General features: G+C 34.5%; 1 protein-coding gene across 1 annotated transcript in view; it reads left to right on the top strand.

Moving 5' to 3' along the window:
* The window catches only part of LOC120349722 (regulator of G-protein signaling 19-like), a 76,696-nt gene extending 54,524 nt beyond the window's left edge, over positions 1-22,172 (top strand). Inside the window, exons 2-3 of the mRNA XM_039420259.1 lie at positions 20,159-20,394; positions 22,118-22,172. Coding sequence (XP_039276193.1) covers positions 20,159-20,394; positions 22,118-22,172 — 291 coding nt within the window. The remainder of the gene's footprint in view (positions 1-20,158; positions 20,395-22,117) is intronic.
* The last annotated feature ends 931 nt before the right edge of the window (positions 22,173-23,103 follow it).

The following is a 23,103-nucleotide window of genomic DNA, read 5'->3' as shown; positions in this document are numbered from 1 at the left end:
AGTAACTTCCTGAAGATCGAACCACCTTTCTCCTTATTACCTTCACGAATGAAATTGACTATATTAGACAGTATAGACTTACTAGTAATCTGTAATTCACATTTACTTATCAACCCATGGATAGACTGAAAGTAGACTACTTAACTTCCTTGGCTGCTCCACTATGTTTCCACTCCAAGCCAAGATAAAAAAAAATCGCGCTATGTTCAGTACCATACTGTACTTATGATATTCCCTCTTTCTGAACGTTTTCTTTGATCTTCTAATGATTTAACAATTTATCCGAAATTCCCACTCTAATGTTTGATATTTTTTCAGGTACACAAAAATGACTGGAATATTGGATACGCATAGCCGCAAAAATACTTTCCTGAACTTCTATTTCCTGTGAGTAGTAGCCTAGTCAGTATCATTGGGAAAATGAAGGTGGATGTCTAGATGACTTTTTAATGTTTGGCAAATAATTAATGAAATAGTAAAGCAAATAATTAATGAAATAGTAAAGCTAGGGAAATCTGACATCAGCAAAACAGATCACATGATATTGTTATAATATAGTCCAGTCAACAAAAAATTATAGAGGGAAAAGTTTGGAACACAATTTTTGACCCCGCAGCTCTTTTGAGGACAGTAAGAGGGTAAACATATCAAAAGTCCCTTACTCCTACCCCCTGTGCTAAAGTGGTGGGGGTGGTTTGAAAGTACTATATTTTGGTGATTTGCACATATCTCAAACAATATGCGTATTTCGGAAATTTTTATCATATTCAAAATTGAAGCTTACAAATTAGCCTACAAGTTCCATTTGTAACATTTTTCTATATCTCTCATAGTTTTCTAGGTATGAGCTCTCGAAGATGTCACATTTTGAAGAAAAACCCTTCCGGCTCCGATTTTTCATCTTTTTGGCCTTATAACTTTTTAACGACTGATTGAAAAAATCCGTGCTAATCATAAGCTCATAGAGCATTATATTATCTTCAATTTCATGTATTATTTCATGCATCTCTCCACGATTTTTGCAGCCGTTATAGTGTTGAGTGTAATATCTTCAGTTTAACAACAATAAATCAATTGACAGGGGAATTTGGAGGGAATGTTTGGAGCACAATATTTGACTTCGCAGCTTATTTAGGACTACTTACAAGGTGAACATATCAAAAGTCCTCATCCCTACCACTTGGTGCTTAAAGGATGAGGGTGGTTTAAAAGTTGCGTTTTTATCATTTCCGGCTTACATGCATGTATCTTGGAAACAAATTACTTCAGCGACATGAATGACTAAGCAAAAATGAAGCTAGATAAATTTCCTACAAGTTTTGTGATATCTCTTCTAGTTGTCAAGATATTCACTTTTCAAAGTGTAAAATCTTTGAAATGACACTTTTTCATACAATTTTCTCAACTTTCAGGACTTATTGCTCAACAACAATGCATCGAAAAAATATGTACTGAACGTTCATATGTAGAGCATAAAATTCTCTTCAATTTGATTTATTATTTTATCATTTTATCATTTTCATCAATTGTTATAGCAGCTTGAGTTTGAGTGTGAAATTCTCAATTCTTTTTTCAATCAATCGTTAAAAAGTTATAAAGCCAAAAAGATAAATAATCGGAGCCGGAAGGGTTTTTCTTCAAATTGTGACATCTTCGAGAGCTCATACCTAGAAAACTTTGAGATATATGGAAAAATGTTAATGATGAAATTTGTAGGCTAATTTCTAAGCTTCAATTCTGTATCTGACAAAAATATCCGAAATATGCATATTGTTCAAGATATGTGACAAACACCAAAATTTGGTTCTTTCAAACCACCCTCACCCCCTTAGCACAGGGGGTAGGAGTGAGGAATTTTTATATGTTTACCCCCTTACTATCCTTAAAAGAGCTGCGGGGTCAAAAATTGTGCTCCAAACTTTTCCCTCCATACCTTTTTTGAGCATTCATTGCCTGGACTAATAGTATATTATTGAAATTGATCTCTTTATTAAGGAGTGATCCGTGGTCTAGTGGATAGAGTGCTTGCGTAGCAGCATAGAGATCCCGGGTTCGAACCCCTCTCATTACCAAAAGTTTTTTAACCAGATCACTCCCGTGTTATCGGATGGGCACGTTAAACTGTCGGTCCCGGCTGAAGTATGACAGTCGTAAGGCCCATTGACGGCTTAAATTATATATTCAGGCGGTGGAACATTCCCGAAAGGGAACTCCCCACCAACAAAAGCCATACGAATTTATTTATTGAAATTGAGAATAATACTATTAATCTACAAGGATAGGTCGCAAAAGGATAGTACCACCGTACTTAAATATAACCCCAAAAGACTAATAATATAGATCCACAACCTCCCATATAACTCACATAGCTTACTTTAACTATACTCTACTTCCTTGAAGATATTACCGTCACCGATAAATCTGTTTAGTAATCCGTCTGATATACATTAACTTATTAAGCCATTAATAAGAGCTGTCAAGCTAACTGTGCCTTTAGTCTGAATAAAATGAGTTGAGACCTGATCCTACAGCCAATAGTTCGCTAGATTGTAACTTTCTCAAATTTCTAATTCAAGAGACAGATCTGTTTAAAATGATATACTTAAATTGAAAAATACTTTCAGGATTGAAGGATTGGAAGAAAATTGAACTTCAATGAGACTCAAGATTGCAAAAATAATATGTTTCTACTTAAGTAGTCTCTCAGGATTTTATTATTATGATTAGTGATGTATGTAGCCTACTAATATGGGTCCCATTAATGGGTCTCACATTATAAAATCATGTAAAATTCAATTTTCCATCTCAAGGTGCGTACAGATATACGCGCCGCGAAAATGAGCAATTCACTTTTAATCAGCTGACTATATCTGTATTTTTACAGAAACGGTAAGATACAGATAAAAAAAGCTTGGCATCAGCTGATTGAAAGTGAATTGCTCATGTTCGAGGCGCGTATATCTGTACACATCTTCACAAGTTCATTTCGAATAATACCGAACAAGTTGTACTCATCTTCTGTGGAGAAATAAAACAATTTCAAAGAGAAATTTGACTTGGACATTTGTACATACTTGAAGGACCAGCGATCGCATTAAAGATTTTTCTCGACTCAAAATCTCTGTTCTCTCATTGGCCGGTTGTGATTGGTCAAATACTCTGTTATTGAATAGCCATTGGCTGACTTTTGATTTAAAATGAAGCAGCTCTTCATTATGTTAGCATGTGATTGCTTGAAGTTTCGGTTACTGAACTCCTATTGGTTTGATCGAGTACATGAGAATGTCAGCAAATGAGCAGAGGAGACAGGTAAATAACTTGAAAAATATCAGATGGTTGTGAAATAGAAGGCGTTAGTAAGTTCAAATACCTTGGGGTAATGCTAACTGGTGATAATAGAACGAGTAATGAAATATATGACAGGATCATGATGGGCAACCGTGCATATTATGCAAACCAAAAAATTTTCAAGAGCAGACTCATTTCGCGTAAAACAAAAGAAAAAATGTACAGGACGTTAATAAAGTCCATTGTGACATACGGATCGGAGACATGGATAATTTTGAGCAAGGATGAGAGAGCACTGAGCTCATTTGAAAGAAAATTGGTCAAAAGGATTTGGGGACCAAAATGGGATGATGGGAATTGGAGAGCCAGGTATAATAGTGAGATTGATGAAGCCATTGGGCAAGAAAACATTGTACGGTCCATAAAGGCAAAACGTATAGAATGGCTGGGTCATGTGGCAAGGATGGGTGAAGAGAGAGTCCCATTGAAGATGATGGATGAGATGATGATGGGGACAAGGAGAAGAGGAAGACCAAGGAGGAGATGGCTGAATGACGTCCTGGGCGATCTTCGGGTGCTAGGAGTGGCAGACTGGCGACGAAGAGCCCAGGAGAGAGAAGTTTGGAGGCATTATGTAGAGGAGGCCAAAGTCCACCCAGGACTGTAGAGCCACATAAAGTAAAGTATTGGTTGATCGAATCTCTGCTTTCTCATTGGCTCGATTGTTATTGGTTGAGTTTAGCTTTCCGGACATAGGGTGATATTTAAACAACAAAATAGCTTCTTCGAGATAGGCATTGCATTTTCAATTTCTGTACTAATATTGCGTGTATTTGAGCCTGCAATATCTCTGCTTTCTAATTATATTACTAAGTTTTTACTTGGACTTTTAAACAACAAAATGGCTTCCTTGAATTTCCACTTTCTGTATTCATATCCTATGTATTTAATCCTGCAATATCTCTGTGCTTTTCAATTACATTACTTGGTTATTGATAGAGTTCATTCACTGTTTCTAGTATCTCATTATCAGTTTTTTTATTCTTATATCTCTTCAATTATTCTCTAAATGGCTAGTAGCTCTGATCTATGACCATATATCTGGTCAATTTCATGCTTTTGGAATAGTATTGTGTAGCTTTGAATCTACATAATCACTCTCCTCTCATCGATTGGGAAAAATTATGTAGTCAATAAGTTAATAAGCTTCATCAAATAATGATTTCTATTACTAACAATGATTATTTTTGACGCTAGAAAACGATATATAGTGCAAGAACTATAATCTAAATACCTGAATCAATCTCGGAATGCATTTCTTCCAATTTTTAATATTATTCTCTCATTGATTATATTGATTCCAAATGATTATAGTTGTTTACAAATCAATTTTGTGTTCTGTCATGAGCTATCATGTAGTTGTTTAAATTCTCTCACTGTCGGACTGTTGACTTGAAAATTCCTGCTCTTTCATTGATTCAGTTATATTGATCAGTGTTTCAATTACTGATATCTCATAATTGACCGAGCGAAATGAGGTCTAAGATTCAAGTCGACGGTTTGGCATTTCTCTTAATGTTTAAATGTTGAAATGTTTATATGTTTTATGTTGCGCATTTACGGCGGAACGCGGTAATAGATTTTCATGAAATTTGACAGGTATGTTCCTTTTTTAATTGCGCGTCGACCTATATAAAAGGTTTTTGGATATTTTGCATTTCAAGGATAATATAAAAGGAAAAAGGAGCCTCTTCCATACGCCAATATTAGAGTAAAAATCAGACTATAGAATTATTCATCATAAAGCAGCTGACAAGTGATTACATAGATGTGTGGAGAAGCCAGTCTATAAATTGCTGTATTTCCATAAGGTCTATAGTTTCAATCAGGTACTTGTGGATGAGAATACTGCGTGAGGTCTACTGTTCACAGAACTACTAGTATGCAACCCTCCTCTCTCATTGCTAAGCTTATCATCTGAATAATCTAAATTATTCTGATTTTGAACTCCGGATGACTGACTTTCAAACTACAAGCCTTTCCTGTTTTATTTACTGTGTTCTGTTTAGTTGATTCTTCTCGATTTTCATCCACTTATAGACCCGGTCGCCCAAGAGTCAGTTAATTTTTAACGGTGATTAAATTACAGTTGAATGCCACAAGATTTAATCAGAGAAGCGGAAAACATGTTATAGCAACAAGTAATTCTCTACGAGTAATAGCAAAAGGTTATTCTCTCAGTTTAGTATCATTTTTGGTTTAATCTTGAATGAATTTTTCATAGCGGAATACATGTTGTCCTGGGAGCTGTGTGTTCACAGGCAGGAATCTGGACTAGCACACAATTTGTTGCTCAATTGCATCACGTGAAAATGCAATCAGGTATATGTGAGGTCTCACAAGTTTTGTAATTATGTACATATCCTGTGATGGAATATTCTAATTTGAAGGGAAAAGGTAAATCGGCTAGGAGGCATGAATTTTCCTCAATTTTGTGAAAGTGGTTTTGGCTAGCACAAATTTCACTGAGGGGTGATTGCTTATCAATTTTCCTCATCTGGATTTTATAAATATTGTCCTCGTCCTATTCCCTTTTCTCCTCCTCCCATATTGACCTCCTCCTGCTCCTCTCCACCTCTTTCTCCTCTCAAGTCTTCTTTACCATAATTAACACCTTACACTTCCATCGATCATTTTTCTACTTATTCATTCAATTCATTTCCCTCATTATCGTTCTTGATTCGCTTTTAAATACATATTGAATCTTAAGGGTTATTCTCATTTTGAGTTTTATTTATGAATCATCCTTTGAATAGCTACTTACGTATCAAATATTATGTACTAGTAGTTCTGTGAACAGTAGACCTCACGCAGTATTCTCATCCACAAGTACCTGATTGAAACTATAGACCTTATGGAAATACAGCAATAGACTGGCTTCTCCACACATCTGTGTAATCACTTGTTAGCCGACAAAAGTAAATCATTGACCGAGCGAAGTGAGGTCTAAGATTCAAGTCGACGGATTGGCATTTCTCTTAATGTTCAAATGTTTAAATTTTTAAACATTCAAATTGAACATTTACACATTTAAACATTTAAACATTTAAACATTTAAACATTTAAACATTTAAACATTTAAACATTTAAACATTTAAACATTTAAACATTTAAACATTTAAACATTTAAACATTTAAACATTTAAACATTTAAACCTTTAAATATTTAAACATTTAAACATTTAAACATTTAAACATTTAAACATTTAAACATTTAAACATTTAAACATTTAAACATTTAAAATTTAAACATTTAAACATTTAAACATTTAAACATTTAACATTTAAACATTTAAACATTTAAACATTTAAACATTTAAACATTTAAACATTTAAACATTTAAACATTTAAACATTAAACATTTAAACATTTAAACATTTAAACATTTAAACATTTAAAATTAAACATTAAACATTTAAATTAACATTTAAACATTAAACATTTAAACATTTAAACATTTAAACATTTAAACATTTAAACATTTAAACATTTAAACATTTAAACATTTAAACATTTAAACATTTAAACATTTAAACATTTAAACATTAAACATTTAAACATTTAAACATTTAAACATTTAAACATTAAACATTTAACATTTAAACATTTAAACATTTAAACATTTAAACATTTAAACATTTAAACATTTAAACATTTAAACATTTAAACATTTAAACATTTAAACATTTAAACATTTAAACATTTAAACATTTAAACATTTAAACATTTAAACATTTAAACATTTAAACATTTAAACATTTAAACATTTAAACATTTAAAACATTCAACATTTAAACATTTAAACATTTAAACATTTAAACATTTAACATTAAACATTTAAACATTTAAACATTTAAACATTTAAACATTTAAACATTTAAACATTAAACATTTAAACATTTAAACATTTAAACATTTAAACATTAAACATTTAAACATTAAAATTTAAACATTTAAACATTTAAACATTAACATTTAAACATTTAACATTTCACATTTAAACATTTAAACATTCAAACATTTAAACATTTAACATTTAAACATTCAAACATTTAAACATTTAAACATTTAAACATTTAAACATTTAAACATTAAGAGAAATGCCAATCCGTCGACTTGAATCTTAGACCTCACTTCGCTCGGTCAATGATTTACTTTTGTCGGCTACAGTCAGGTGATGATGCAACTCATTCCTGCACACAGGCTTCGGTTCATGCATAGGTTTATTATGATTTTGTTTTGTTTATAAATTGACTGTATCTGTGAAATAAATAAATCTGTAATAAATCCTCTTTCCTTACCACTCCTCCATCTACTGTGAGGAATAGACCCCTCACCCATGTGCTTTTGGAAAAAAAACCGATACAATACAATTTAAATCCCCTTCCATTAGCATAACACTGTTTAAGATGGCCTCATCTATATATATAAGTTAAATCTATCATCTATATCAGTCATCTCTCTCTATATCTCTATATCTCTATCTCTCATCTATATATAAGTTAATCTATATATAGATTTGAACAAATATTCACTTTTTTCGGCTACTGAAATAACTATTGAAACACAATAAAATTATGAAGCACCCTTTAATGGCTCTTAAAGAGTTGAAGTTCTGTTGTGATAATAATGAAGGATACTTTTTCGAACTTTTATCATAGATTTGATTCCCCACCTCACTAAATTTGTGTTAATACTCATATCAAATATTTTATAACTGTGAAAACGATCAATTTCTATGACCAGTTTTAAGTGATGGGTCCTTAATGCTGGAAATGATGAGCCTTGACCTAATAGTAATGTCGATGCAAGTGGACATATATTGAGGAAATGTCGAGTGAAGTTTTAGGGCTATAAGGTGCATGCTTTTCACACTCAGCTGCTAGACCCGCCAACCATTAATGGATCAATACACTGTCGGCTGGCTGCTAACTCTCACTCTCTCTCACTCACTCTATCTCTCTCTCTCGTTCTTACTCTCTCTTTCCATCTCTAATCTCACATACTTTCTTTCATATTCAATCCCATTTCTCTCCTTCATACTTTTATTCTGAACGCTAACTCATAGCATCTATCTTTGTCTTCTAAAATTTCTAGTTTTATGTCTTACTCACTTGTCACTCCCTGCTAATTTTTGTTTCTTTCTAAAATCTAAATCTCTCATGAAAATGTAGGTAGTCAATTACTATCGCTTTCTAACACACTGTCACGCTCTCATTCACTCAGCTGTTGAGATTGGGTAGAGTTTTTTGGCGGGAGTTTGTTTTTGCGATTTGAAACTTTGGAAGAGAACCAAGGGACTAGTTGCACAAAAACCTGTTGAATTCTTATCGTGATTCCATGACAACCAATCACAGAAATCTGTCTCTAATTGGTTCTGATTGGTTGGTTGGCATTTAACCAACATTAAAATTGAACAGGCTTTTGTGCAACTAGTCCCTAGGTTCTCTTCCAAAGTTTTGTGAATGGGAACAGCTGATTGAAGAACTGACACACTAGATATGCAGTTTATCTATATATATAAAAGCGAAATGGCACTCACTCTCTCACTCACTGACTGACTCACTCTCTCGCAGAACTAAAAATCTACCGGACCAAAAACTTTCAAATTTGGTAGGTATGTTCAGTTGGCCCTTTAGAGGCGCACTAATGAATCTTTTGGCGATATTTTAACTCTAAGGGTGGTTTTTAAGGGTTCAAAGTTCTTTTAGCATGTATATTCTTATTCCAATATCTTAAAATTATTATTGAAATGTCCATACCATATGTTAATGTAGAACTATAATCTAGAGAGAGTACCTCTTCGAAACAGTTGTTCTGGTAACTAAATTAAAAATTTTGTCAGGTTGGCATTAAGTTGAGTTGACTTTGTTAGGTTGGCACCAAGTTGAAGATTGAAATGCATTCATCCAGGACCTCCAAAATACCAATTAGCCAAAATTAGCGTTTTCTCAGCTTTTCTGCATTTCCTCACCTTTTTCAATAATTGATGGAAATATATTTAAAAAAATTCAGTAGACTGGTTTAACTCAGGTGGAAGAATTTTGCTCGCCAAAGATACGCCGATATAGTAACAGGTGTTTTTCGAGATCAAATTGGCATAATACGTTCAAATACGGTACAGATGTTCCGTTGAGGACTACATGCAGGCGAGCGAAGCGTGCCAGCTGATCTCATTTTTGGACAATCCAGTCGGGGGTCTAGAATTCGGTAAAGAGGTTCCGCTGAGGTCTACATGCAGGCGAGCGAAGCGAGCCCGCTGATCTCATTTTTGGACTATCCAGTCGGGGGTCCAGGGGGCGAAGCCCCCTGGCTACACGCATATGGCGAGCGAAGCGAGCCTGACGGCTAGTTCCATAATATACCTTCACCCGGTTGTAAAAAAGCAGAATCAATTTTAATCGTGATTAATTTCACGAGAACCAATCAGAGAAGGCTTTTTCGAAAAAAAAGCCCACGAAACGACACAAGCATGGGCAACATCCATAAGATCAGAGCCGTTCAGTTGTGTTCCATCTGAAACTTGCAACAGCTGGAGTCAGTCGAGCATGTGCTATGTGTATTCTCATGCCCACAGTATGCAGTACCGCGAGCATGGCTCATTGGCAGAGTTCCGGCATTTGAAAAAGTAGATTCGAGCAACGTGATCCACAATAATTACGTCACACTAACGACGCGGGATATGAAGATCCTATCAACTTTTGTGGAGCAGTGCTTGAAAATTCGCTCATTCTGATTGAACGAGTAAGATGGACCAATGTAGACTTGACTGTCTGAAGTGCAATTAATGATTTGAGGAACTATGGTTTTTTCTCTTGATTGTACTGCAATGAATGTAATATCCTTGGAATTATTGATAATATTCTCATAAACTCTCTTGTTTAGCATGTGATCAATATTTTTTGTCATGATTTGTTTGATTTTGTAATTGAAATTTGTAAAAAATCTGGTGTGGCGCACTCACACAACTTTCCTTGCCGTTATGAAAATTTATCACCTGACGCTAGTGTTCCCGCGCATCTCAAGTCTACTATTCAAAGATCCAAGCCAGCTGCTGACAGGACAATAACGCTGGAGACACACGAAGTTTGCTATCCCTTCATAGTGAATGATTTAATAGAATCAACAGTTGCCAACAGTTTGCAATTGGAATAATAACATTTTCTCGGATTTCGAGCTTATTTTGAATTCTAGGTGAAAATGTTGCTGAACATTAATTGTAGAGATTCTCATGCTCAATCTTTTTCATTTGGAATTTTTTGTTTAAATTGTACCCAACGCCTGATAATTGGCAATCTAAAATCAAACTTTGCATGGATGGGACGGAGCTCCTAGAATTTTTACAAAATCGTTGGAATTTTTACAAAATTTTTCAACAAAATCGTTGGATCCGTTTTCGAGAAAATTGCGAAAAACCCTGTTTTTGACAACATTTTATTCATTTTAACCGCCATCTTAAATTGCATTCGATCGAGAAAGTTCGTGTCGGATTTTTATAGTGTAATGACCTTGAGTTCCAAATTTCAAGTTAATTGGGAGATGAGATATCGTGTACACAGACGCACATACACTCATACACACACACATACAGACCAATACCCAAAAACCACCTTTTTGGTCTCAGGGGACCTTCAAACAGATAGAAATTTATAAATTGGGGTACCTTAATTTTTTCGGAAAGAATACTTTCCTTACCTATAGTAATAGGGCAAGGAAAGTAATAATGCCAACCTGCTGTAGGATAATTTCCTAAAAAAGCAACTGTATTAAATAAATGAATAAATAAATAAATAAATAAATAAATAAATAAATAAATAAATAAATAAATAAATAAATAAATAAATAAATAATAAATAAATAAATAAATAAATAAATAAATAAATAAATAAATAAATAAATAATTAAATAAATAAATTTAATATTGGTTCTCGTGAAATTAATCACGATTAAAACTTAAGTCTTTTTATGCAACTGGCATCTTGAATATAATACGAAGATTGGAGCTGTAGGCTTCGTGTATCATCTTCATTGATTTAGTGACTGACATTCACTTCAAACTGTTATCATTGCATGAGCATTGGGAGCATTTATTTTTTTTGTGTAGTTGAGAAGTTTATCTTGTGGTAATTATTCATATTAAATGAAAAAGGCTGAGAAATTGTCAAAAAACCACTGATTTATTGATACTTAAAAAGACCGGTTCCGGTTATTACACCATTGTCAATTTCTGATAAACTAAAACTAAATACAAGAGCAGCAGAATCTATACTAGTAGGCGAGTACTGCTATTGGTCAAGGGCATGAACGCCTGCCATTGGTCCAGCTAGACAGTCTCCTCCCACTAAACGGTGTCACAAAATGGCGGCTTAAGCAACAGACTCGTCATGATAACAAAATTTACTTTCAGTACAAAATAAAAACCAAGAAAACAAGTGAAAGATGAAATAACAAATATGTAAATGGAAAAAATTATTGATCAATGTATCAAAGTATAGTTTACAATGTTATAATAAAACTAAATTCGTACGGTAGTGTTGTATTGGTTGAAATGAATCTGGTCATTTAAACTATACTGGGAATTTTCCTTAATTTGTCTTGTTATTAATTGTTGATTAATAACATTAATAACGGATGATGAAGAGATATGAGTGAACCTGAAAACTTAGATAGGCTCCGAATCACTGGGAAGCTATTTCTTTCAGCTCCCGACATTTGGAGAAGTCGGCTCTACAAGTGGTCACCCTTCCAGAGGGAGTTTCAGGCGTACAAACCATGACTAATCTAATCGATAGCTTATAAGTGCGAAACTATAGTCATTTGCTTCCCAAATGTTCGACGATAACTTTTGAATGCTTTCATCAATAAACTTTAAACTTTCAACACACATTCTTTGACCCATAAAACAGTTCGAATTCGTTGGACAATAAGATCGACTTACTCCTTTATAAGGAAAGGAAAGATACTTACACAGTATTCATTGTATATTTATCATTTATGCTATAGATCAGTGGTCGCCAAAAAGTCGATCGCGAGCTACCGGTAGCTCGTGGGGTAGTTTTTGGTAGCTCACAGAAATACTTGAGCAAGTAAAGTCGTCCTTTATGAATATAAATACTTTCCCAGTCTGAAGAAAATCAATGGCGAGAAAAATCCTCCACAGCACCGCAGCAATAATAAAGAATTCGTTACGATTCTTTCAGACTTGAAACAACAGTTTGATCAACGATTTCAAGATTTTAAAAGCATATCAAATATGGTCCAATTCATCAACTCTCTTTTGTGGAGATCTATGCAGAAGATTTTGCAGCTTGTGTTGTGGCAACATTTTGGTGAAGATCAGGCTTCAGTTGAAATGGAATTTGTGGATTTTCAAATCAACGATTTCAAGATTTTAAAAGCATATCAAATATGGTCCAGTTCATCAACTCTCTTTTGTGGAGATCTATGCAGAAGATTTTGCAGCTTGTGTTGTGGCAACATTTTGGTGAAGATCAGGCTTCAGTTGAAATGGAATTTGTGGATTTTCAAAATGATCTGTCTCTCAGATAACTTTCTACAACTGGAAATATTTGGCATCAAGTTCATAAAGAAAAATATCCAATATTATTCAAGTTGCATTGAGGTTGAAAGCCATGTTCAGCTGTACTTACTTGTATGAAGCATCTTTTTCAAGTATGAAATTCATAAAAATCTATATAGGACTGATGAACATTTGGGAAACAGCATCAGAATGGCGGCTATATCAAATACTTGATGACCAAAAAGAGTTCCACTGCTCTCATTGAAATGTACATTTCAAATTTTGTTATACTTTTTGCTATGAGATAAGCAGATTTCAACACTAGAAATGTATCTTCACAGGCAATAAATGTGTGAAAATTTCACTTTGCCTACCGAACTTTCTTCAGTCTAATATCCTTTGGTAGCTCACTAGAAGATTTATAAATGCTATTCTAGCTCACATGCTCATAAGTTTGGCGACCATTGCTGTAGATAGAACCAATAATCACGGGAGGAAAAGATCATGTGAAAGTTATATTATGGAATATTATTGTTAATCTATTCTAATCGGAGGTTTTAATGGAACAGCTGACAGATCAACATCAGCATTTTGAGCGATTTCTTCAGTCCGAGAGGCTCACTAGTTCTATCGCGATTCCTATCGCGATTATATTGCTACTTTTTGTCAACTCTCATACAATCACTGTTATGTCATTCAAGTAGTAGTCGACACAGTGTAATATTTTCCGTGTCAATAAATGGAATACTACTACTACTCCTCAGCTCTACAGGTCGCTACAACCCTTGGCCTCCCTCACAAAGCCTTTCCATCTCTCCCGATCCTCCGCCCACCTTTTCCAGTTGCAAACTCCCAATAAATTAAATATTTCAAAAAAATTTCCTTAATCAGTAGAAGTTATGATAAAAAAATACACTTTCTTTGTCCTACTTTTTCGAATTTTCGGATGTATCTTGATGAATAAAATTCTATTGTTCTGTATAGAGGTTGATTCCCATATATCAGTAGTCTATCAGTGTTCGTACCGTATAAGTGAAATATACTTCCCATGACTTCTAATGGGACGATTCATACTAGCTCGGGCGGCCTGAGTGGAGATAGTCTCATTGCAATAATATTTTCACTGATCCAGTCACGGACACTGATACTGATAATATGTAGGAATCCATCTTTTGCACTTGAATTACTAGTTTTTCAATTACTAGCCTACTTTTATTAAGTATGCCTTCAACGGCTTCAACGTCCAAAACATTCAATCTCAATAACTAGTAGTTCTGTGAACAGTAGACCTCTGCAGATATAAACCGCAGCCTCTCCTTATACTGTCCATCAGAGTAAATCCTGTCTGTATGTCGTGTCGGCGAGATATCGGTGTGAAAACGGCTAATGGCTGTTGGGGTTGGTGTATCAAAAATACTAACATCAAAAGCTAATCTCCTTCAAGACATACTGGCATCAGGACAGCCCAAGTTCAAAGCAGAGAAATTTCGAGAGACAATACTATGTTATTTTAATTATTAATTGGATGCAAACAATAGTTCATTTATTTATTTATTTATTCATAATGGAGACAACGGGTTTTCCCAAATATGTCTCCTTAACAATGAAAATTGTACAGATACAAATGAAAAAAGAAAAAATAATACGACCTTATGCAATAATAAATAATACAAACAACAAAAATACCACCTAATTCAAAAATTAAAAATACAAAGAATTCATATACTTATGGAAAAAGTGAAAATAAAACAAATTGGGAATTAAAAATTCATGAAAATTGAAGAATATAATAACAAATAATGAACAAAAATTTTATCAATAGAATAAATAACATCTATAACTGAACGATGTCCCAAACCATAAGCACATCCACACTGATACACCAACTTTTTATTTGATCAGATCATGCTTACACAAGATTTAATTTAGCGCAAGAAAACCGTCATCTAGGAAGACAGTAATCTAGGCTCCCAGACAAGCTGTTATAAGTTCTTTGCATCCTATTTAATAGAGCATAAAAATTGCATTCAATGAGGCATGCAATGAGGCATCCATTTTATAGTCTACACAGCTGTTGATTTTTTACCAAGTTACATTGAGATATTAAATTGCATGCGTCATGGCATACAATTTATAATCAACTCGACAGCTGATTTATGATGAATAATTGTATAGTCCGATTTTTACTCTAATATTGACGTATGAAGGAGGCTCCTTTTTCCTTTTATATTATCCTTGAAATGCAAAATTTCCAAAAACCGTGTATATACGTCGACGCGCAATTTAAAAAGGAACATACCTGTCAAATTTCATGAGAATCTGTTACCGCGTTTCGCCGTAAATGCGCAACATATAAACATTCAAACATTTTAAACATTAAGAGAAATGCCAAATCGTCGACTTGAATCTTAGACCTCACTTCACTCGGTCAATTAAGTAAGCCTTCAACGGCTTCAACGACCAAAACCTTCAATATCAATAATAATTATGTGTTTTTAAATCACGAAAAAGAATGTTTTTGTCAAACGAAATATATTTGAGAACGAATTAACTTAATCATCATAAATATTTCCCTCCTACACACTGGCCTGTAGTCTTGTAGGGGGTTTCCTTATTCAAAGTGTTTCAAACGTAGTGTCGAACATTCTAGGGTATATTGTTCCTGGATGATAGAAGATTACAAATGTCGTATTTGAAGTGGCCAAAACTCAGTGGTTATCCTTATAGCTGCCAATTTGTTTTTTTTCACTTGGGAATTTTTATCTCAAGAACGAAATGTTGTATTGATCTGAAATGCTGCATGAATATTTATGCTATAAAGACTCAACTTTGAAAAATAATAAAAAAAATTTGATGTACATATTCAAAATGGCGGCCATTTTAATTTTTGATGGCAAATTTCACGAAAACCGTTCACTTAACAGAGAATTCACAAGAGACAAAAGAGTTAGCAAATTGCATCAAGATTTGAAGGATACCTTATTCATTAAGATTGGTCAAAGAATAACAGAGAAATTATATCTTTTCTTACTGCATGCATGGCCACTGTTCACCATTTAAACATCAAAGCGGGGCACCGAGCTTCGCTGGATATTTTTATTTATTGATAAACAAAACACAATTCACTAGAATGATCGTGTTTATTTCACAGCTGACTATAATATGTCATCTTATGAATTTCGAGGATGCGATATTTTGATTTTTCACATACTCACTCGCTCACTCACTTTTTTACTATCCACAGCTGTTTCAACCAAGGATGAATTATCTTTTTAATGTCGTTCAGAGAGTTTTCCCAAGGATGAAACCTGGTGCAATCGAATTTTTATTTCATAAACCTACTGTGTTCCAAATTTCGTGAAAATCGTTAGAGCCGTTTTCGAGATTCGTTGAACATAAATAACCAGATAACACAATAATATAAAAATATAAAAATAACCAGATATAAAAATATAAACAGACATACAGAAATTAATTGTTTAATATAATAGGATATCAAATTTCTAATTCCAATTGTATTAAAGGTGAAGCTTTGAAACTCGGTATGGCTCCATATGGCCATACAGCTGATTTTACAATTTTTTTCAGATGATCTTGTTTGTGCATTCATGCAGTACGAAAAGAAATAGTTTCTCTGTTATTCTTTGACAAATCTTAATAAATTAGGTATCCTTGAAATCTTGATAAAATTTGCTAACTTTTTACTTGAATAACAGATAACTTGAAAAACAGCTAATCTACTATAGAAGGCGGTAGAAGAATGAACGTGGCAACTATTCCGTCCTATCATTTCCAGTGACTTGAATATCATCCCCTACGTGAATCTTACAAGGCCTACAGGAACCACCCTTTCCACAGGAGAGAAGCCCTGGCTAAACATCTTTGTATGACCTCATTTTAACAGCCCCCCCCACACACCACAACTCTCTACATGCAGTCCCCCGTCCAGCTTTTTGGGTTTTTTGTTTGACGCAGTGTACCTTTCCTCAAGCATCCCTCACCCCCTGACCATTAAACAACGTGTCAGAGCAATTTCCAATAGCTTTACAGCCTATATGTATACAGCAGCTTTCCATATTATCCTTATATACGTTTATATGTTTTCATCTTATCCCCCTCACTCACTGATTCTCTCAAACACACACACACACTCTCTCGCTCTCTGCATCTCTCTGTACAACATCCCATACATATCAGACCACCTTTGTTCCCAGTGATTAATTGTTTGTTATATCAAAACTTTAGCACAATATCAATGACATGGCTTTGATGGATATTGGCTGGTAGTATACATGCTTATGAATGTATGTTCCCCTGTTACATAGCTTGTGTTGAGGGATTGGGCTTGAAAGTTATGTAGCCGAACCATGTTAACCATAGGGTAAGATTCAATTCATACTGTCATCATTTCTCATAGATAACACCAATCGTTACCATTTAACCACTGCTGACAGCTCGAAGTGAACCACAATCTTGTAGTGATACATGTATCTATGGATAAGTGGTTGAATTGCAAAAGTATCTGTTTCATTCTATAAGTTATATGTTGGCTCAAAGCTACCTAAAGCATGCTTTAGTCACTGAGTGACATATTACTTTTTATGAGTTTGTAATTTATTTATAATATCGGGGGACCGAACTTCGCTCGTTATTTTTATTTATTGATAAACAGGACACAAAATTATTTTAAATGATCGTATTTTAAAGCTGGCTATACGTCAGCTTTTGAATTTCGGGGATGCGATATTTTGATTTTCCTCAGAATCACTCGCTCACTTCTTACTATCCAAAGACGACGAAAGTCTCAGCTGTTTCAGCCAAGGATGAATTATCCATTTAATGTCGTTCAGCGAGTTTTTCCTAGGATGAGACCTAGTGCAATCGAATTTTTATATCATAAACCTACTATGTTCCAAATTTCGTGAAAATCGTTGGAGCCGTTTTCGAGATCCGTTGAACATAAATAACCAGATATAAAAATAACCAGATAACCAAATATAAAAATATAAACAAATATACAGAAATTGCTCGCTTAATATAATATCGGGGGACCGAGCTTCGCTCTGGAGTGTAAAAGCATAGATAATTTGTAAGAAAGATTGAATTTATAGTTTATATTTATTTATTAATTTTTTTCAGTCGTACAATCATTTTTTACAGTTATATGAGGAGGCACAACTGGCTTATGCCCAAAACCATGGCTTACTTTAGATAAGTAAGTTACTCTATCTATAGTAGGCTGTGCCAAAACTGTCCCTTTTTAAATTTATACTACATTCCAAATCAAAATCTAGGTTAAGCTACTATCACTAATAATCAAAATAACAATTTATTCACACTTCAAAAAACAAACACATAATCAATTACGAATAGATATACTATGAATTCCATTTAGAATGATATACTAAGTTTGCTACAATATTTTTTGTTAATATGGTATTTACTATTCTACTCTAACAGCATCTAGTTACTATTTTGGACTTTCTCTTGTGAGATCAGCAGAGGAATAACCCACACATGCACTCGCTCACTCACTTCCATTACGGTATCGACAGATGACAAAATTTTTAGCTGGTTTTCCAAAGACGTATTTATCCTTCTAATGTCCTTCAGCGAGTTATCCAAGGGTCGAGACCTAGTGCAATCGAATTTTCATATCATAAACCTACTTTGTTCCAAATTTCGTGAGAATCGTTAGAGCCGTTTTCGAGATCCGGTCACATATAGATAAACATATAAACAGATATCCTCGTTCAATAGTATAGTATTTTCTCATTAAATATGATCAATAATAATTGTCAAATAATTAGTCTACAGAGTTTAAAAACATGATGAAGCAGCTCAGTATATAATACAAGATTGAATTCAAGCCTTTTAAAACTATTTTAATGATTCTTTGACTGTAGGTAATTTAGGACTAAATTAACGTAATTTAGTAATTACCGTAGAAGAAGAAGAAGAAGAAGAAGATCAATCTCCTAAAATTTTGGAGAAGAGCAGTTTTTTGCTAAGCCTGTTGCTCTCAGTAGGCTTGTAGTTTTTTTTTCAATTCGAATAAGTTCCCCTATCAAACCTTTTGTCAAATTATTATTTTTTTAACAGTAGTATTGAGCTGCTTCCTTACATATGCCTCACTCTGTTTATGATTTTTCGTGATTGTATTTTGAATAAATGAACCTAAAAAATGTACAAAGTGCGCCAGAGAAACTTACTCATTTGAAAAAAATCCCGTGCGTTGAATTGGTCGTGTAGAGGGGCAGGAGGGGGTGCATCTGGATGGAGAAGTTCTCAAGTTTATCCTTCCTCAAGTAAATAGCCATCATGCTCCGGTCTAGAGAGCAGCGGGCCTTCGCAGTTGAGAGCTTCTTTTCTAATGCTCGATCACCTTCCTCGCTCGATTTGAAATTCCTCCCCACAGACTCGTTCCTGGCCATGGCTCGATCTGTCGTGGGTTAACTCATTTTAGGAGTCTGGAAGTGTCGCTAAACCCAGAAATGGACTTCAACGAACCATCAGAACTCCAGAAAATATCAAAAGAGTAAGGCAGTCAGTTGTGCGTTCTCCCCGGCGTTCGGCTCGCAAACACGCAGCTGCTATGGCTAATTCTGACTCCACTGTTTGACGAATTTTCCATGAAGACCTTCAACTTCATCCCTATAAATTGGCTGCTGTTCAAGAATTGACTGAACGCGATTTTGTTGCCCGTCAAAATGCATGTGATATGCTGGTTGACAACTTGCATGAAAACGCGGTCATATATTTTAGTGACAAAGCTCATTCCCACATGCGTTTCCTAAATGCGATTTTTTATGGGGTTATCTGAAATCTCTGTTTTATGTCGAACGACCACGGACCATAGCACACCTCAAGAACAACATTCACGACGCCATTGCCAACATACCGATTGATATATTGCAACAAAATTTCAAAAATCGACTTCACCAGTGTATGCTCAATGGAGGTCGCCATTGGTCTGATGTCATTTTTAAGACTGCATGAACAAAAAATTGAGATATTGTATTCTAATGTAAAAAAGAGATTAAAACAATATCTAGAGTACTTTTTTTGTATTGGCCTTTCAAATAAGTAAGTTTCACTGGCGCAAAGTAGACTTTATCTCTGGTAAAGTCTACTTAAATTGTTAAGTTATTTCAGAAATTAATAATACCTTTTTTATACCTTTTTACATGAACACAATCAGTCTCGAACAATCATGCTATTTTCAAATCTCGAAATAAAAATGATTATAAATCTCAGTAATGTAATAGTGTGTTTGTTGTTTGTTATAGATGTCGAGTGCAGTGGCAGTGTCGGTGCCTAGTGAGTGTGGGGGTGGCGTTGGCGTTGGGGGCGGCGGGGGAGGTGGGGGCGGTGAGGTGCGCCGCCGGCCCCAGCCGATGAAGACTGCCCCCGGGGCCACGGGGGCCACCAACGGGGGGCCAACCAACGGTAACGGGGGCGCCCCCAACGGACCACAACGCAAGCAGTGCTGTCTCTGCTGGTGCTGCTGCTGTAGTTGTTCTTGGTCAGTTATGAAACTATTCAAACTTTTTTATAGAAAATAATCATAGTGAATGCTCAAACAAGCTGATATAAAAAAGGAGGATCGTTCCAGAATAAATTAACATTATTTTTTATAATTCTGTACATCGCAGGAAAAGGCTGAAATTTTCAGGAAACTTTCTTCCAGGTTTAATGACAATGCTGTTAAATTTTAATATGGCTGCCATGATTCATTCATCAGTTAGGATGATCTATCCAATATGGTTGTGAAAGTGAAAGTGATATTTTCGAGCTCAAAATTTAAGTGATTTTATTCTATATTTTGTGAATATTTGAAGTTTGGTTTCTGTTTTAATGGAAGTTTCATTATCAATTTATCTAAATTTGCAATTCTTTGTTTTATTCTGATTCATAGTTTCAGATTGAAGATTTGGTGTTGAAATTGAAGTGAACATAACCTACATAATATTTGGACGATTTGTGACAAAATCAGGAAATTGAAGAAGTTTTGGGCAATAGCCTGTTTTTTCTATTCCGACTATTGTATTGTTCGCTCTATCTAATAAATAAAATAAATAAATGGTTAGAGCTACCACTCACCTCTACCACCAAATGATAAGTTCGTAGCGTAATCTGTTTTTTAACTGGAGTGCCACTGAAATTGTCCACAGTTTTGTCTAGTGTGTATGATGACGACGATAACGGTCAATTAATTGCTTCTCGTTTGTTCCAATCCTCTGTTGAAGTAAGAATAAAACTACACAACGAACAACCAAGTAGCCGTCCATTCACGTAACACGCACCAAACATTCTCGAAGATGTCCGAAGACACCTTAGGGCCAAGCCAGACGAAGCGATTTTTCAGGCATTTTCAGACGAGTAAGCAGGGCAGGAGCTCTCCGATTTCTGGTCATCAGCTGATTCCCGAATGACGGCAACCCAAACAGACAATGGGAGAGTTTCCTGCCCTGTTGATTCGTCTGAAAAACGCTTCGTGTGACCTCGCCCCTACGCTTGACAATATTCATTAGGAACTCTCTCCAAACGCTGAATTTAGCAATACACACTACACAAAATTTTAGCATTTTCCCGTTATGTTATGGTGAGCTAATTATTTTCCGTTGGAAAACCTATTTCAATATTGTACGAAATTTTCATTTGGTCATATAAGTGAGTGGTAGCTTCATATTGGATTACTCGTAAATGTCTAATGAATCATGGCAGCTGCATGAATATTTTACACATTGCCACTAAACCTGAAGAAATTTCTCTAAACATTTCAGCTTATCCTATCATTTACACAGCTATGAAAACTAGTGTAACTTATTTCTGGAACAATCCTCGTAAAATAATAGTGATTTGGCAACAGTGCAGAGTTGGAAAATGATAGTGCTATTTGATTTGTCTAACGTCACTCATGGATAGGATGGATGTTAACGATAACAGTCAAGGATGTTAGGTATATAACCTGAATATCACTGAAGAAAACGATTGTCTATTGGATTGCTTCAACAAGCAGATGAAAAATAATAGTGAATAGTTGATTTAGAGGCCATATTTATTATAGTGGAATTCAAATTTTAATGCCATAATCTGATCAACATAAGTTTGCTGTCCTTGTCTGTCTTTCGACAAAGCAGATAACTCCATTTTTTTCCAATTCCGCATCTTTGTCAAATTGTGTTTCTTCTCTTACCAATGACTGTACAGATGTAAACCACCTACCTCTTTTGCGTATTTCAAAGGACAGACTGTATTCTGGGCTTGGCGATTTATTTAGACACAACGAATTCACGTTAAGAATAGGGAGGTATTGGATAATTGGACAAAAGGCTCGTGGAAGTCCCCGGCTGCAATATTTGAAGCAAGTAACCAAAGATCTACTAAGAGTCCAGAGCTACATCCAGCTGAAAAGTACAGCTCTGGGACAGGAAACAATGGATAGCCGCCTACCAATAAAATGATTGAAGCTAAAGAAGAAGATATTCCAAATATATTATATTGACAAAGAAATATATTTTTTTACCATCCAATATTAAATTTTCCCAATTGAGATTAGGCTAGAACTTCTACTACAGTAGTTTATTCATCTACCTTGATGTCGTAACAACGATTTAGCAGCGATGCTGAGTTGGAAAAGGATAGAGTTGGTCTAAAGACGGAGAAGGATAGAAAACCTATCTTAATCAGGTGCTGACTTTATAACATAAATCCTACTATGGGCTGAAAATATGAATGGAAAAAACTCCTTTATAACTCCTATTGGTGGTAGCATGAGAAGGAGTTCTAAAATAAAATCTTATTAAAATTAAAAGCTCTCGATCATGCTGTATTCAGGTGGGCCCCTGCTGTCTTCTTGAATTCAAATCCAATAACTAATTGTTGAGATAAGAATCACAAAATTTCAAAAAAATGTAACAAGATGAAAAAGTCACATAATTTTGGCATTCCATCATTAGTGAATAGGTTTACTATTAGTAAAGTACCGACTTTTCATACAGTTCTCATAATATAAATATCTAAATAAGTTTGTTTTTTTTTGTCATGCTTCAGGAATAAATGGTAAGTGATATAAGGAATGTCTCAAACCTCTAAACTTGGCTTGCTAATTATTTATTCTTGTTAATTTCAAATAAGTACATAGTAAAAACACTATTACTAGTTCAATGGTTTATTATGAATATTCTCACATCCTATTTTTTTATTGTGAACAAATCCTTCTTATAACTGG

Source organism: Nilaparvata lugens, chromosome 2 (assembly GCF_014356525.2).
Source record: "Nilaparvata lugens isolate BPH chromosome 2, ASM1435652v1, whole genome shotgun sequence".
NCBI lineage: Eukaryota > Metazoa > Arthropoda > Insecta > Hemiptera > Delphacidae > Nilaparvata > Nilaparvata lugens.
The sequence above is the reverse complement of the archived record's forward strand: the minus strand, read 5'-3'. Positions and strand labels throughout refer to the sequence as shown.